The sequence below is a fragment of the Oryctolagus cuniculus genome, chromosome 5, assembly GCF_051225735.1.
Source record: "Oryctolagus cuniculus isolate XC-2025 breed Fujian yellow rabbit chromosome 5, ASM5122573v1, whole genome shotgun sequence".
Classification (NCBI taxonomy): domain Eukaryota; kingdom Metazoa; phylum Chordata; class Mammalia; order Lagomorpha; family Leporidae; genus Oryctolagus; species Oryctolagus cuniculus.
In genome coordinates, this window is record NC_142871.1 from 139,183,787 (window position 1) to 139,196,202 (window position 12,416).

Genomic DNA, 12,416 nt, shown 5'->3' on the forward strand with positions numbered 1-12,416 from the left:
GACAATTCTCAAACTCGGAAAACACTTCTCTTGGCAAAAGTCCTGAAAGACAGCGGCAGGCTTAGCCTTCCTACAACATGGCGTGACTCCCTGGCCGCTCACTGCCCATGACGAACAAACACTACGTTCAGTCCGCAAAACGCCCCAACCGGCACAAGCGAGCTCCGGCCCAACGACGCAACCGCACGGAGAAACATCTCGCGAGCCGCCCCCAACAGCCTACGGCAAAGGTGACTTCCGGAGGCGCCGGAGCAAAGGTGCCGTGAGGACGACCGCGAGACGCTAGGAGGCTTAGGTGCCTAGGACAATGCCGCCTAAAATTCTCCGCTTACCAGGATTTTAACATAGGTTAACGGGGCAAAATCTCCAGGCTCCAAACTCTAAGGTCTACACGAATAGTTCGTAGTCTCTCTTGAGGCAGTGGCAGTCTCATCGGGCAATTTTTTTCTTCAGGCATTTATAGTGGCCACCTCAACCCCCAATCGCTGAAGCGCGCGCACAGGGGAAGTAACCACCGCCAGAGGGGGTGGGTGGGCGGAGTTTAAATGTGCACGCATGCGTAATGAGACTTAACGCAGGCGCAGTACGGTCCCCGGGCGACGACGGCGGCGGCTCCTCGGGGTGCTCGGCTCCCTCCCATCTAGGCCGGCCCCGGCCCGTCTCGCCCCCAGCAACTCACTGTTTGGGGCTACGGACTTTCTCATCGTGCCCCACAAAAGTAACGCTTGGGGACCTGGGGGAGCCGGAAGTACCGCCTCGTGATTCCCCAGATACTATCGGGGAAACGGAAGTGACCGTCGGAGGCAGGTTGGGGGAGACCGGAAGTGACGGTACCGTGGGGAAGTCGGGGGCGGAGCCGAAGGGTGGTGGGGAGTGTATGTGTATGGTGTTTGGCTGTGGCTGTGTGTTGGTTGTGCTGCTCTCTTGGAACACCGAGGGAAGGCGGAAGTGGGGGGGCAGTCAGCTAGCCGGTCCAGCCCCCCGTGAGTGTCCGCCGTCCGGGTCTGTAGTGATTTAGGCGGGTTCGATGGGCGTGGCGCGCGTGCGCGAAACCACTTTCTCCGCGGAGTCTGGCGCGACTCCCACTCTCGGGTTGTCCCAGGGTTTGTCGACTTCTGGGACCCTTGTAGTGCCGTGACTGGTGATGACACGGGTCTCTGGTCCCATGCTTGCTTCTTTTCCCGTATCTTAAGCCGACTGACCCGCCCTCATTGTGATTGGCATTGTGGAGCTCCTCCTACCTCCTGTCCTTCGGTTCCCTGTGCCGTCGATCTGCCCTTTGTGTTTCTCTCTCGTTGCCCCGGAATCGGAAGGGGAATGGGGGCGGGTGTGTGTGTGTGTGCTTGTGCGGGAGAAACTTTTTAGGTATTGGGGCGGGGATTCAGCCCGGGGAGGCTTCCTGGATCTAAAATCAGCTCCGGGCGACAGCGGACCTTCCTCTCCCCCTTCTTTCTTAGAGAGGTGTCGGCCATGGAGCCCAGTGATAGTACCAGCACCACTATGGAGGAGCCTGACAGCCTGGAGGTGCTGGTGAAGACCTTGGACTCTCAGACTCGGACCTTTATTGTGGGGGCCCAGGTGAGACCCCGATACTTCTGGAAGACATCTGTGGGCCCTTTGTCCCGGGGGCCCATTAGACGGAGAAGAGCCTGATGTTCTAGTCCTTGAGTTTTCATTGATTTCTTTGTTCACTTTTTTAACTGTTGAGTGAGGCAGATTTTTGTTCTGCCTTCTTTCAACTTGGTGGAAGTCAGTGCAGAGAATAGGAAGGAGGAATCTGTACGCTGTCATCTTATGTGGCCTCCAGCCCAAGGGGACAGCCTTTGGGAATGGACGTGATACAGTGACCCCCAAACAAGTGTGTCTTCTATAAACAGAAATTGGTCACATGGGTGTATACTCTTTTTTTTCCTGTCTCCTCTTTCCCCTTCTCTTTCTTTCTAAAAAGAGACAGAGCTTCCATCTGTTGGTTTGCTTCCCAAATGCCTGTAGTGGCTGAGACTGGGCAGGAGCTGGAAGCCAGGAACACTATCTAGTTCGTTGATCCATCGATTTTGCCTCCCAGGGTCTGTGTTAGCAGGAAGCCGGAGCCAGGAGCCAGAGCTGGGTATTGACCAGCCACTCTGATATGGGATGTGAGCATCTTAATTGCTAGGCTGGGTGCTCACTGCCTATACTGTTTTTTAAGTATGCGCATAAGAATTCGTAATGAAAGTAGAGCTTTTGTAGACGAGCGAGTGGAATTACTGTATTTGCAGCATACTTTGAAACTCTGTTTAATGCTGTGGACACAGCTGTCTGTGCCTTTACTCCTGAAATAGCTAGAGACAGAATTGTGAGCAGACTGATCTATAGTTTCATAAAATATCACATGTTATTAAGAAAATAATATGGGCCTTTGTGGTTAGATGTATGTAAACATTCTAGCATTTCATAAGAGTGAGTTTTCTAGGTAGGAAAAATGACTTTCTTTTTTTCTCTCCTTCCTTCCTTCTTTCCTTCCTTCATTCTTTTCTCTCTTTCTCTTTTTTTTTCTCTCTTTCTTCCCTTTCTTTTTGCTACCTTTTCTTCTTGGCTAGTCTTCCCTCACCTGATTCCCTAACCCATTCTCCTTGCCATTGTTTCTGTCTTTGAGATTACAGGGTTGTCCTGGTATCATTTTGTGTTTGGGAAGGGGTCACTGGTAGCACTGAGCGCACCTTCCCTTGGGAACCAGGCAAAGAAGGAGAGAGGGGGATGGCAGTCGGCTTTCTTGTTTCTCATCCACATCTTCTCCTGGTCTGTGCCATGAGTGTCCTTGAGTTTACTGCTTCTGTTTTGAGTCAAGCTTTGCACGATAATTACCTCACATAGGAGACAATTGGCTAGTGATTCTATATGAGTTCTACCTCTCACCTTCCCTAATGCATGGTCCCTCTTCTGTACCTCCTCTGTCCTTTATCTGACTCCTGTGTGTGTCCTTTCTTCCTTGCAGATGAGTGTGAAGGAGTTTAAAGAGCATATTGCTGCCTCTGTCAGCATCCCCTCTGAGAAACAGCGGCTCATCTATCAGGGGCGAGTTCTGCAAGATGACAAGAAGCTCCAGGAATACAGTAAGGGGGTGGGGAGGCACTGCAGAGGTAGAGGATAGTGTTCAGAGGGATGAGCTGAGGCCATGGGTTTACCTGATGTATGTCTTTTTCTTTCTGCAGATGTTGGGGGAAAGGTTATCCATTTGGTGGAACGGGCTCCTCCTCAGACTCAGCTCCCTTCTGGGGCATCTTCTGGGACAGGGTCTGCCTCAGCCACCCATGGTGGGGGACCCCTGCCTGGTACTCGGGGGCCTGGGGCCACAGTTCATGACCGGAATGCCAACAGCTATGTCATGGTTGGAACCTTCAATCTTCCTGTAAGCTTGTGTTTTGCATGGCAGAGTTTTTGTGGGGAAGGGTAGTTTGGTTGGTTGTGGTATCAACAGGAGGCCCATCAGATGCATGTGTCAGTCTTCAGCTTGGAGGGCTCTGTGGTTTAGTGTTGGATTTGGACTCAGTCTTTGAGGAAAAGGGCTGGGGGAGGGGGGCTAGGCAATACATTGAAAGTGTGGAGGCTTTAGTGTTTGGCTTCTCCCAGAGCAACTTCCCTTACCCTTTCCCCAGAGTGACGGCTCTGCTGTGGATGTTCACATCAACATGGAACAGGCCCCAATTCAGGTATTGAGGGGCCTGGGAGGGTCAGAGAAGGGGATCTGGGAGAAGGAGGCCATGAAGTGGGGGAGGACCTGGCTGAGGAGATGACTGGGACCTGGTGTAGTAGGCAGTGGAGCTCATGGCTTCACCTCGGACCTGTCCTGATGATTCCTCTTTTATCGTAGAGTGAGCCCCGGGTACGGCTGGTGATGGCCCAGCACATGATCCGGGATATACAGACCTTACTGTCCCGGATGGAGGTAAGTGGGCAAGTCTGGCTAGAGTCTCTTCAGGGGCATAACTGGCCACAACCACAGGACTCTGCCTTCCTAATCTGGTCGCCTCTCTCTGCAATCTTTGTTCTTTGGGGTAGAAAAAGTATCTTTGAGACCGCTTTGACCCTGCCAGATCATTTGGTGGCTGGTATTGGGGACTTTGTTTCAGTCTTGTCAGGTAACTCTCACAGCATATCTTTTGAATTGAAGAAGGATCCCACACTTCCTAATTTTTTCCTTGATGTTCTAAGTTTGTCAGTTTGTGTTACGGTTGCAGCCTGTGGCCTTTCTCTCTCTCGTTGCAGAGATTAGGAAACTGCAGCCTCTGCTCTCTGTGATTCACTCACCAAGCCTACAGATGCTTGTGTGCAGCCTGATTGTCCCAGTGCTGCCCTGGCTGTTAGAGGCAGACCAGAGCCCTGCCTTCAGGGCGCCTCGTCAGGGCATTCTCCCCATTCAGACTCCTTTGGCCTGAGTGGTTGTCTACAGTAGTCTCATCCTGCTTTTGGTATTCTGACTCGCCCCACCTTCAGTGTCGAGGAGGGCCCCAAGCACAGCACAGTCAGCCGCCCCCACAAACGCCACCTGTGGCCCAGGAGCCGGGAACCTTGAGCTCTCAGACAGCAGAAGCGGTTGAAAATGACTCGCCAGCTCGGGAGCCCATGGAGGCAGAAGAAGTGGAGGAGCGCACCCCAGTCCAGAACCCAGAACTCACCCCGCCTGGCCCAGCCCCAACGGGCCCAGCACCTGCCACGGAGACAAACACACCCAAGTGAGAGGAGGAGGGAACTCTAGGGGTTTGGGAGATCCCGAATGAAGTGTGAGGACCAGGAAAGGTACAGTGGCAAGGGAAGCATTGCTTGGGCCTTACCTGTAGGGTTAGCATTGAGTGTAGGTAAGTGAAGTTAGGATTGATAGCTGAGCAAAAAGTACTGCTCTCTCCTGGGCAAGGGAATCCAAGTGGTAAGTCCTGAGCCTGATAAAATTTTCTGCCCTGAGTTCACACGGATCCCATCTCTCTCGTAGAGTCAGTTTCTTGTGCTGGGGAGGGCGGGAGCAATTCAGTGTCTTCCCCCAGTCCTCCCATGGGTAGGAGTAAAGAACAGACTGTGCTGGTCTGTGAAGGGATCAGGCCCAGGGCAGACGGGCGGCTGCGATCCCTGGTGCCTGGGAGGTCAGGAGTTGCAGAAAGCCTCGGCTCACTGCCCTTGGGTTGCCCGCAGCCACCCTTCCCCCGCGGAGTATGTCGAGGTGCTGCAGGAGCTGCAGCGGCTGGAGAGCCGCCTCCAGCCTTTCCTGCAGCGCTACTACGAGGTCCTGGGCTCCGCCGGCAGCACGGACTACAACAACAACGTGAGTCCCTCCATGGCCCCGACCCTCCGGAAGCAGAACAGGGCAGACTGAGATACAGATAACACTCTCCCCTCGCACTAAAAACAAAACACCCAAAAAACTAGAAACAACCCAAAAACAAGAAAAAAACCCAAATTCTCTTTAGACGTGTAAATGGTCCTTTCCTTCCTTCGGGGGAAGGTGACTTTTTGCGGTATCTACTGCTCTCTCTCTCTTGCACTTCTGAGTTAATGATTTAGGAAGTTTATAAAGTAAGGAGATTCATGGGTGATGCCCTGTTGGTTCATTGTAGAGTTTATTTTAGCAGGGAGTTCTTTATGGGTGTGTAGTAGCATTTGTTTCCAAGGATACAAGGGAAGGTTTAGAGGGCATGATAACTTTGAGAAGGCACAGCTTACTGCTTTAGTTAATGAGGAGGATTCCAGCTTGATACTTTCTGCTTTTCTGTGTTTGACCCCGGAGCACAGCATGAGGGCCGAGAAGAGGACCAGCGGTTGATTAACTTGGTGGGGGAGAGTCTGCGACTGTTGGGCAACACCTTTGTGGCTCTGTCTGATCTGCGTTGCAATCTGGCCTGTGCACCCCCACGCCACCTGCATGTGGTCCGACCCATGTCTCACTACACTACCCCCATGGTGCTCCAGCAGGCAGCCATTCCCATCCAGGTGCGTCACGAAGAGCGGGTCGGAGAGAATGGAGGGTGTAGGTGGAGTGATTAGGAAGGGAGGAGACTTTGGAAACGTAGTGATGAAGATGAGGAAGACTTCAGGGGTATCTCATAAGGTGATCTGTTCTAGGTGTTTGTGTGTTTCTTATTCCCGCCTGTCCCCCTGTTTCTTCCAGATTAATGTGGGGACTACTGTGACCATGACGGGGAATGGGACTCGTCCCCCCCCAGCTCCTAATGCAGAGGCACCTTCCTCTGGTCCCGGGCAGGCCTCGTCCCTGGCTCCGTCTTCTACCACTGTCGAGTCGTCCACGGAGGGGGCTTCCACTCCAGGGCCAGCTCCTCAGCCAGCCACCAGTCACCCGAGGGTCATCCGAATTTCCCACCAGAGCGTGGAACCCGTAGTCATGATGCACATGAACATTCAAGGTGAGTTAGAGTCGGTCGCTGGCAGAGAAGAGCAGCATGGTGAAGGAGGTAGGCTTGGCGCTGAGGTATGAGGTGCGAGGCTGGGGAAGGGAGAGGCTGCTGCTGGCAGCGCTGGCAGAGGAGCCAGAGCAGCAGCTTTAAGCGTCGTGTGTGGGGCGGGGCAGGATGGGTGCTGTGTCCTTGGTGATTTGTTGGTGTGGTGAGGGGAGCACCTGCTCCCTGTCTTGATGGAGAGAAAGGCAGGTGTTCCGGCTGGGGAAGTGGGAGCCTGCAGGACAGCTGATCTCAGGAGGATGCCGTTAGGGCTTGGCCCCGCCTGTCTCAGGGCCACTCTCTCTGTCTCCCTGCCCAGATTCTGGCACACAGACCGGTGGTGTTCCGAGTGCTCCCACTGGCCCCCTAGGACCCCCTGGTCATGGCCAGACCCTGGGTAAGAGTGAGGGCATCAGAGCAGGTTGAGCTCTGGGTAGAGAAGGGGTAGGGCTGAATGGGTGGGTTAAAGGGGTCCAGGTTCAAGGTTACATCAGACCCGCCCCCCAGGCTCCACCCTCATCCAGCTGCCCTCCCTGCCCCCTGAGTTCATGCACGCCGTCGCCCACCAGATCACTCATCAGGCCATGGTGGCAGCTGTTGCCTCCGCGGCAGCAGGTAATGACCTGGAAGGGGAGGCCTGGGAGGTGGGGCATAGTCCATGGTGGCGGGTGCTGTCAGCTAGTGGCCAAGGGCCCAGCCCTCAGCTCTCTCCGGTCTCTCTCTTCTGCCCCCCACAGGACAGCAGGTCCCAGGCTTCCCAACAGCTCCAACCCGGGTGGTGATTGCCCGGCCAACTCCTCCACAGGCTCGGCCTTCCCATCCTGGGGGGCCTCCAGTCTCCGGGGCTCTGGTGAGCAAGGGTAGGGGAGTTGTTCCAGTGGGGAAAAGTTAGGGGAAAGAACCCCAAACTGGTATGTGGGAAAGGTAGGGATAAAAATCTCCCCACTTCTCTCCCCAGCAGGGTGCTGGACTGGGTACCAACGCCTCATTGGCCCAGATGGTGAGCGGCCTTGTGGGGCAGCTTCTCATGCAGCCTGTGCTTGTGGGTGAGTCCTCGCTCTTCCACACCCCACACTTCAGAGATCGCCGTGATTCCAAAGCCCGACACTGTCCGTGTGAACTGCTGTTTTCCATTTCTTCTCATGTTCTCTTGGTTCTCACTGTCCTGTTAACACCTAATGAGGCTGCTGTGATGTCTGAATTTTCTTCAGATTTCGTTTTGCCTTTGATTCCTTACAGCTCAGGGGACCCCAGGAATGGCTCCACCTCCAGCTCCTGCCACTGCTTCAGCCAGTGCTGGCACCACCAACACAGCTACCACAGCTGGCCCTGCCCCCGGGGGGCCTGCCCAGCCTCCACCCCCTCAGCCTCCTGCAGCTGATCTGCAGTTCTCTCAGCTTCTGGGGAATTTGCTGGGGCCTGCAGGGCCAGGATCTGGAGGGCCTGGCGTGGCTTCTCCCACCATCACCGTGGCAATGCCCGGCGTCCCTGCCTTTCTCCAGGGCATGAGTGACTTCTTGCAGGTGAGTGGCTGGCTTGCCTTTCTCCTCACCCGTCCCGTGCCCCAGCCTAGCCAGGCAGTGGGGCTGTGTTGCCATTAGGTAGCTGTTGGGCCATTGCCTGCAGTTTTGTGGCCAGAGAAGGGAGCCGGGACTTTATTGACTGAACTGCTCCCATTTTGGAGATGAGGGAAATAAGGCTTTAGAGAAGAGAGAGAGACGCTGTAGTGGCTAGTGTCCTGCTCTCTGGTCTAAACCATACAGTGAGAGAGGAGTTGCTTAGGCCAGCTCTGCTGTGGACTCCCTTGCCACGAGTGTTCTTTCCTAAGGAGTAAGGTTTAGAATACGGCCCCCTGTCTCCCCAGACCGTGTCGGTGTCTGTCCTTACTCTCAGGTCTCACTTCATCATCTTTATTCTCTCTTTCCCAGGCAACACAGGCGGCCCCTCCACCCCCTCCACCACCTCCACCCCCACCCCCTGCCCCAGAGCAGCAGAGCACGGCCCCACCAGGGTCCCCTTCTGGTGGCACAGGGAGTCCTGGAGGCCTGAGTCCTGAGAGCCTTTCCCCGGAGTTCTTCACCTCCGTGGTACAAGGCGTGCTGAGCTCTCTGCTCGGCTCTTTGGGAGCTCGCGCTGGCAGCAGTGAAAGTATTGCCGCCTTCATCCAGCGCCTCAGTGGCTCCAGCAACATCTTTGAGCCTGGGGCTGATGGAGCCCTCGGTGAGCAACAGCGGGAGCCTTGGTCTTCTCTAGGAGGGGATAGCCAGGGAAGGGACAGCCGGGGCTAGGTAGATGGCTTTTGTTTAGGGAGGTTGCCAAGATGGGATGAGGCCGATGGGCTGGCTGGGGGTAAAGGCCTTTGCTAACTTTCGCCCCTGTCCGCAGGATTCTTTGGGGCTCTCCTCTCCCTTCTGTGCCAGAATTTCTCCATGGTGGACGTGGTAATGCTTCTCCATGGGCATTTCCAGCCACTGCAGCGGCTCCAGCCCCAGCTGCGATCCTTCTTCCACCAGCACTACCTGGGTGGCCAGGAGCCCACACCTGGTAACATCCGGGTAAATGAAGGCCCGGAGCCTTAGAAGCCTCCCACTTCCCCCTTCAGTACCTTGTTTCTGACCCTGTTCATGTATCAGCTTACGCCGTTGACTGCGCCAGCCCTAGACATGGACCTGTGGAGGGGGGAGGGGTAGAGAAGGAAGTCTCCTGAGACTGAGGCTTGGGCCTGACCTCTGCTGTTCTCCCCGTAGATGGCGACACACACATTGATCACAGGGCTAGAGGAATACGTGCGGGAGAGTTTTGTGAGTGACCCTTCTGTATTGCCTTCCTCTCCTTGGGTCTGGTCCAGACAGCTGATGTCCGTAGTGCCTTCTCCACTTCCGATGTTTCAGGGTTCCTGATCTGGGGTCTTTGTCTTGTCCCGCAGTCTTTGGTGCAGGTTCAGCCTGGTGTGGACATCATCCGGACAAACCTGGAATTTCTTCAAGAGCAATTTAATAGCATTGCTGCTCATGTGCTGCACTGCACAGGTCAGGGCCTGGCCAGGCAGGGGCTGGCTAGGTGTGGGTGCATGGTATGTAGCGGGTGTGCAGAGCTGCCAGGTGCCAGCATTCTCTCCTTATATCTTGCCTGCAGACAGTGGATTTGGGGCCCGGCTGCTGGAGTTGTGTAACCAAGGCCTGTTTGAGTGCCTGGCCCTGAACCTGCACTGCTTGGGGGGACAGCAGATGGAGCTGGCTGCTGTCATCAATGGCCGAATTGTAAGCACCATCCCACCCCAGCTCCCCAGCCATTTGTTTCTTGAGGTCTCCTTGCTCCTCATTTTTCTTCTCCCAAGTACTATCCTGTATCCTAGATCTGATGTATTTTAAAAGCCGGCTGAGGGTTTTGTCTTCCCAGTCTGTTTTCTGCCCCTCAGCGCCGCATGTCGCGTGGAGTGAATCCGTCACTGGTGAGCTGGCTGACGACCATGATGGGCCTGCGGCTTCAGGTGGTGCTGGAGCACATGCCCGTGGGCCCCGATGCCATCCTCAGATACGTCCGCAGGGTTGGTGATCCCCCTCAGGTAAGGAACACGGCAGGCTCTGGGACCAGGGCGCCTGAGGGGGCCGGCGGGGTCTAAGAGGGCCTGTCGGTGTTCTCCAACCTCACAGCCACTGCCTGAGGAGCCCATGGAAGTTCAAGGAGCAGAAAGAACGTCCCCAGAGCCTCAGGTAACAGGGAGGGGTGGAGAGGCCAGATGATGGGAACTGGGGGGCTGAGAGGGCAGGGCTGGGTCTCAGTTCTGAAACCTGCCTCCTCCCACCATCTGACTGCCAGCGGGAGAATGCCTCCCCTGCTCCTGGAACTACAGCAGAAGAGGCCATGTCCCGAGGTCCGCCCCCTGCCCCTGAGGGGGGCTCCCAGGATGAACAGGATGGAGCCTCAGCCGAGACAGAACCCTGGGCCGCTGCTGTGCCCCCAGTAAGTGCTGGGAGGTGATCCAGGGAGCTGAGGCCACTGGGAGTTGTGGGAGTTACTACTTTTGGATGTTTCCTTTCCCAGGAATGGGTTCCTATCATCCAGCAGGACATTCAGAGCCAGCGGAAGGTGAAGCCGCAGCCCCCCCTGAGCGACGCCTACCTCAGTGGTATGCCTGCCAAGAGACGCAAGGTCGGTTTACCTCTTCCCTGAGGATCTTTGTCCAAGTTCCCCTCTCATGTTTAAAATCAAACTAGAGTTGGAAGGGGCTCTTCTAGTTCGGGAAACCTTTGGGACTCATTTTCTTGCTCATAGTTGTTGCATAAAACCACACAGGACTTGGCCTTAGTTTGCTGGTAGTCTTGTCTTGGTCTCTAATTGTACTGTGTGACTAGTGCCCACTTTTCTTTAAGATGGCTTCCTTTTGCGGCCTAACTAGTTCTAAACTCCAGATGGCTTGACCCATTCTGCCCCTTTTGTTTTGAAGAGCAAGTTCAGCACATTCAAACCCTTTAACCAGAGCCCAACATAATTGGGCATTTGTGTTGTCCAGACCGCATGTGTGCTGCTTCCCTTCTCTCTGCTAGTGTGCAGACTCAGTGGTTGACTCCTGGAAGGGTGTGCTGGGTGGCGGCACTGGATCTGACGGTGATCCTCTTTTCCCTCCCAACTCCCTGTCCACCAGACGATGCAGGGTGAGGGCCCCCAGCTGCTTCTCTCAGAAGCTGTGAGCCGGGCAGCTAAGGCAGCCGGAGCTCGGCCCCTGACGAGCCCCGAGAGCCTGAGCCGGGACCTGGAGGCACCAGAGGTTCAGGAGAGCTACAGGCAGCAGGTGCCCCCACCTCGAAGCAGAATAGGGATGGTCCCGTGGGAGGGGTTGGGATAGGGCCCCTCTCCCCCTGGCCCCCTTTAGACAACTGGTCAAAAGCATTCCCCCCACCCCACCCGTGGCATCTGAGAACGCTCAGCAATGCCACATTGGACAGTGTATGTGTTGGGATGGGGGTGGGGGGCTGCTGGGGGGGAAGCGTTCACTCCTGAGGGATGGCCTCCTCTGCTTGTTGGGATCAGAGGAGCCTTGACAAGTGCTTCTCCAACCTACTTGTTTCTCTCTCTAGCTCCGGTCTGACATACAAAAACGGCTTCAGGAAGACCCCAACTACAGCCCCCAGCGCTTCCCTAATGCCCATCGGGCCTTTGCCGATGATCCCTAGCTCTTTGCTCTGTGGCCCTTCCTTACCAGGGGACCATCTCCCCCCTCTTCCTTCACAGTATTTAAGAAATAAAAGTCGGATTTTCCTGGCTCTCTTGTCTTTAAATTGTCTTCATTAAGCACTTTTTGAGTCCCTCAATTTGAATATTCTCATTTCCCTGGGTAGGCATTTGACAGAGGCTAACTCCACTTGGACTGCCTGCATCCCGCATTGGAGTGCCTGGTTTGAGTCCTGGCGCCCCACTCCTGATCCAGCTTCCTTCCCGTTAAAAGCACGCCCTGGTAGGCAGCAGATGGTTCCATTGGCCACCCACACAGGGTACTTGCATGGAGTTCTGGGCTCCTGGGTTTTATTTTGGCCCAGTCTTGCCTGTTGCAGGCATTTGGGGAGTGAACCAGCAGCTGAAGGATTTCTGCTTTCCAAATACAAGTACTTTCTTAGAGAGTACTACTCCCTAAGAACCCAACTATGCCAGTCAAGTCCTCCATGAACATATGTGCACTATTGTTATGTTTATGCATCACAACACTGATAGAACATTTTTATGCAAAAGCATTTAATAGTTTATTTGAAAGGCAGACAGGGAGAGATCTCTCATCCACTGGTTCACTGAACAAATGCCTGGAACAGCCAGAGCTGTGCCAAGCCAAAACCAGCTCTATGTAGGTTTCCAGAGATGGGTGGCAGGAACCCAAGGACTTGGGCCACCACCTGCTGCATCCCTTGAAGCTGGGTAGGAACTAGAGGTGCAAGTCCATCCCAGCGTGTGGGGATCCTTAGCTTCACAGTGGCTACCCCTGAATAATCCCACATGCATTTT

At 54.9% G+C, this 12,416-nt stretch overlaps 1 protein-coding gene across 50 annotated transcripts; it reads left to right on the forward strand.

Moving 5' to 3' along the window:
* The first annotated feature begins 562 nt into the window (after positions 1–562).
* Positions 563–11,686, forward strand: BAG6 (BAG cochaperone 6). Of its 50 annotated transcripts, none has more exons than XM_008262554.5 (26): positions 563–807; positions 1,458–1,578; positions 2,975–3,092; positions 3,192–3,388; positions 3,636–3,689; positions 3,851–3,925; positions 4,474–4,712; positions 5,164–5,293; positions 5,761–5,958; positions 6,137–6,389; positions 6,742–6,819; positions 6,930–7,037; positions 7,160–7,272; positions 7,381–7,468; positions 7,662–7,945; positions 8,351–8,642; positions 8,808–8,977; positions 9,170–9,223; positions 9,349–9,451; positions 9,558–9,682; positions 9,841–9,987; positions 10,076–10,135; positions 10,242–10,385; positions 10,467–10,574; positions 11,068–11,214; positions 11,501–11,686. In XM_008262554.5, the coding sequence occupies exons 1-26, from the start codon at positions 563–565 to the stop codon at positions 11,594–11,596; spliced, it is 3,747 nt and encodes a 1,248-aa protein (XP_008260776.4). In that variant the 3' UTR covers positions 11,597–11,686. The 50 variants fall into 50 exon arrangements, with proteins under 50 accessions (XP_008260776.4, XP_008260777.4, XP_008260781.4 ...); XM_008262555.5 differs by having other exon boundaries at positions 7,384–7,468; XM_008262559.5 differs by having other exon boundaries at positions 6,230–6,389.
* The last annotated feature ends 730 nt before the right edge of the window (positions 11,687–12,416 follow it).

Bases quoted from the DNA above. Each gene is read 5' to 3' on its own strand.
- BAG6 (XM_008262554.5), top strand. From the start codon at position 563: ATGAGACTTAACGCAGGCGCAGTACGGTCCCCGGGCGACGACGGCGGC. The intron at 6,390-6,741 runs GTGAGTTAGAGT...CTCCCTGCCCAG, and splicing joins GATGCACATGAACATTCAAG to ATTCTGGCACACAGACCGGT. The intron at 8,978-9,169 runs GTAAATGAAGGC...TTCTCCCCGTAG, and splicing joins CCACACCTGGTAACATCCGG to ATGGCGACACACACATTGAT.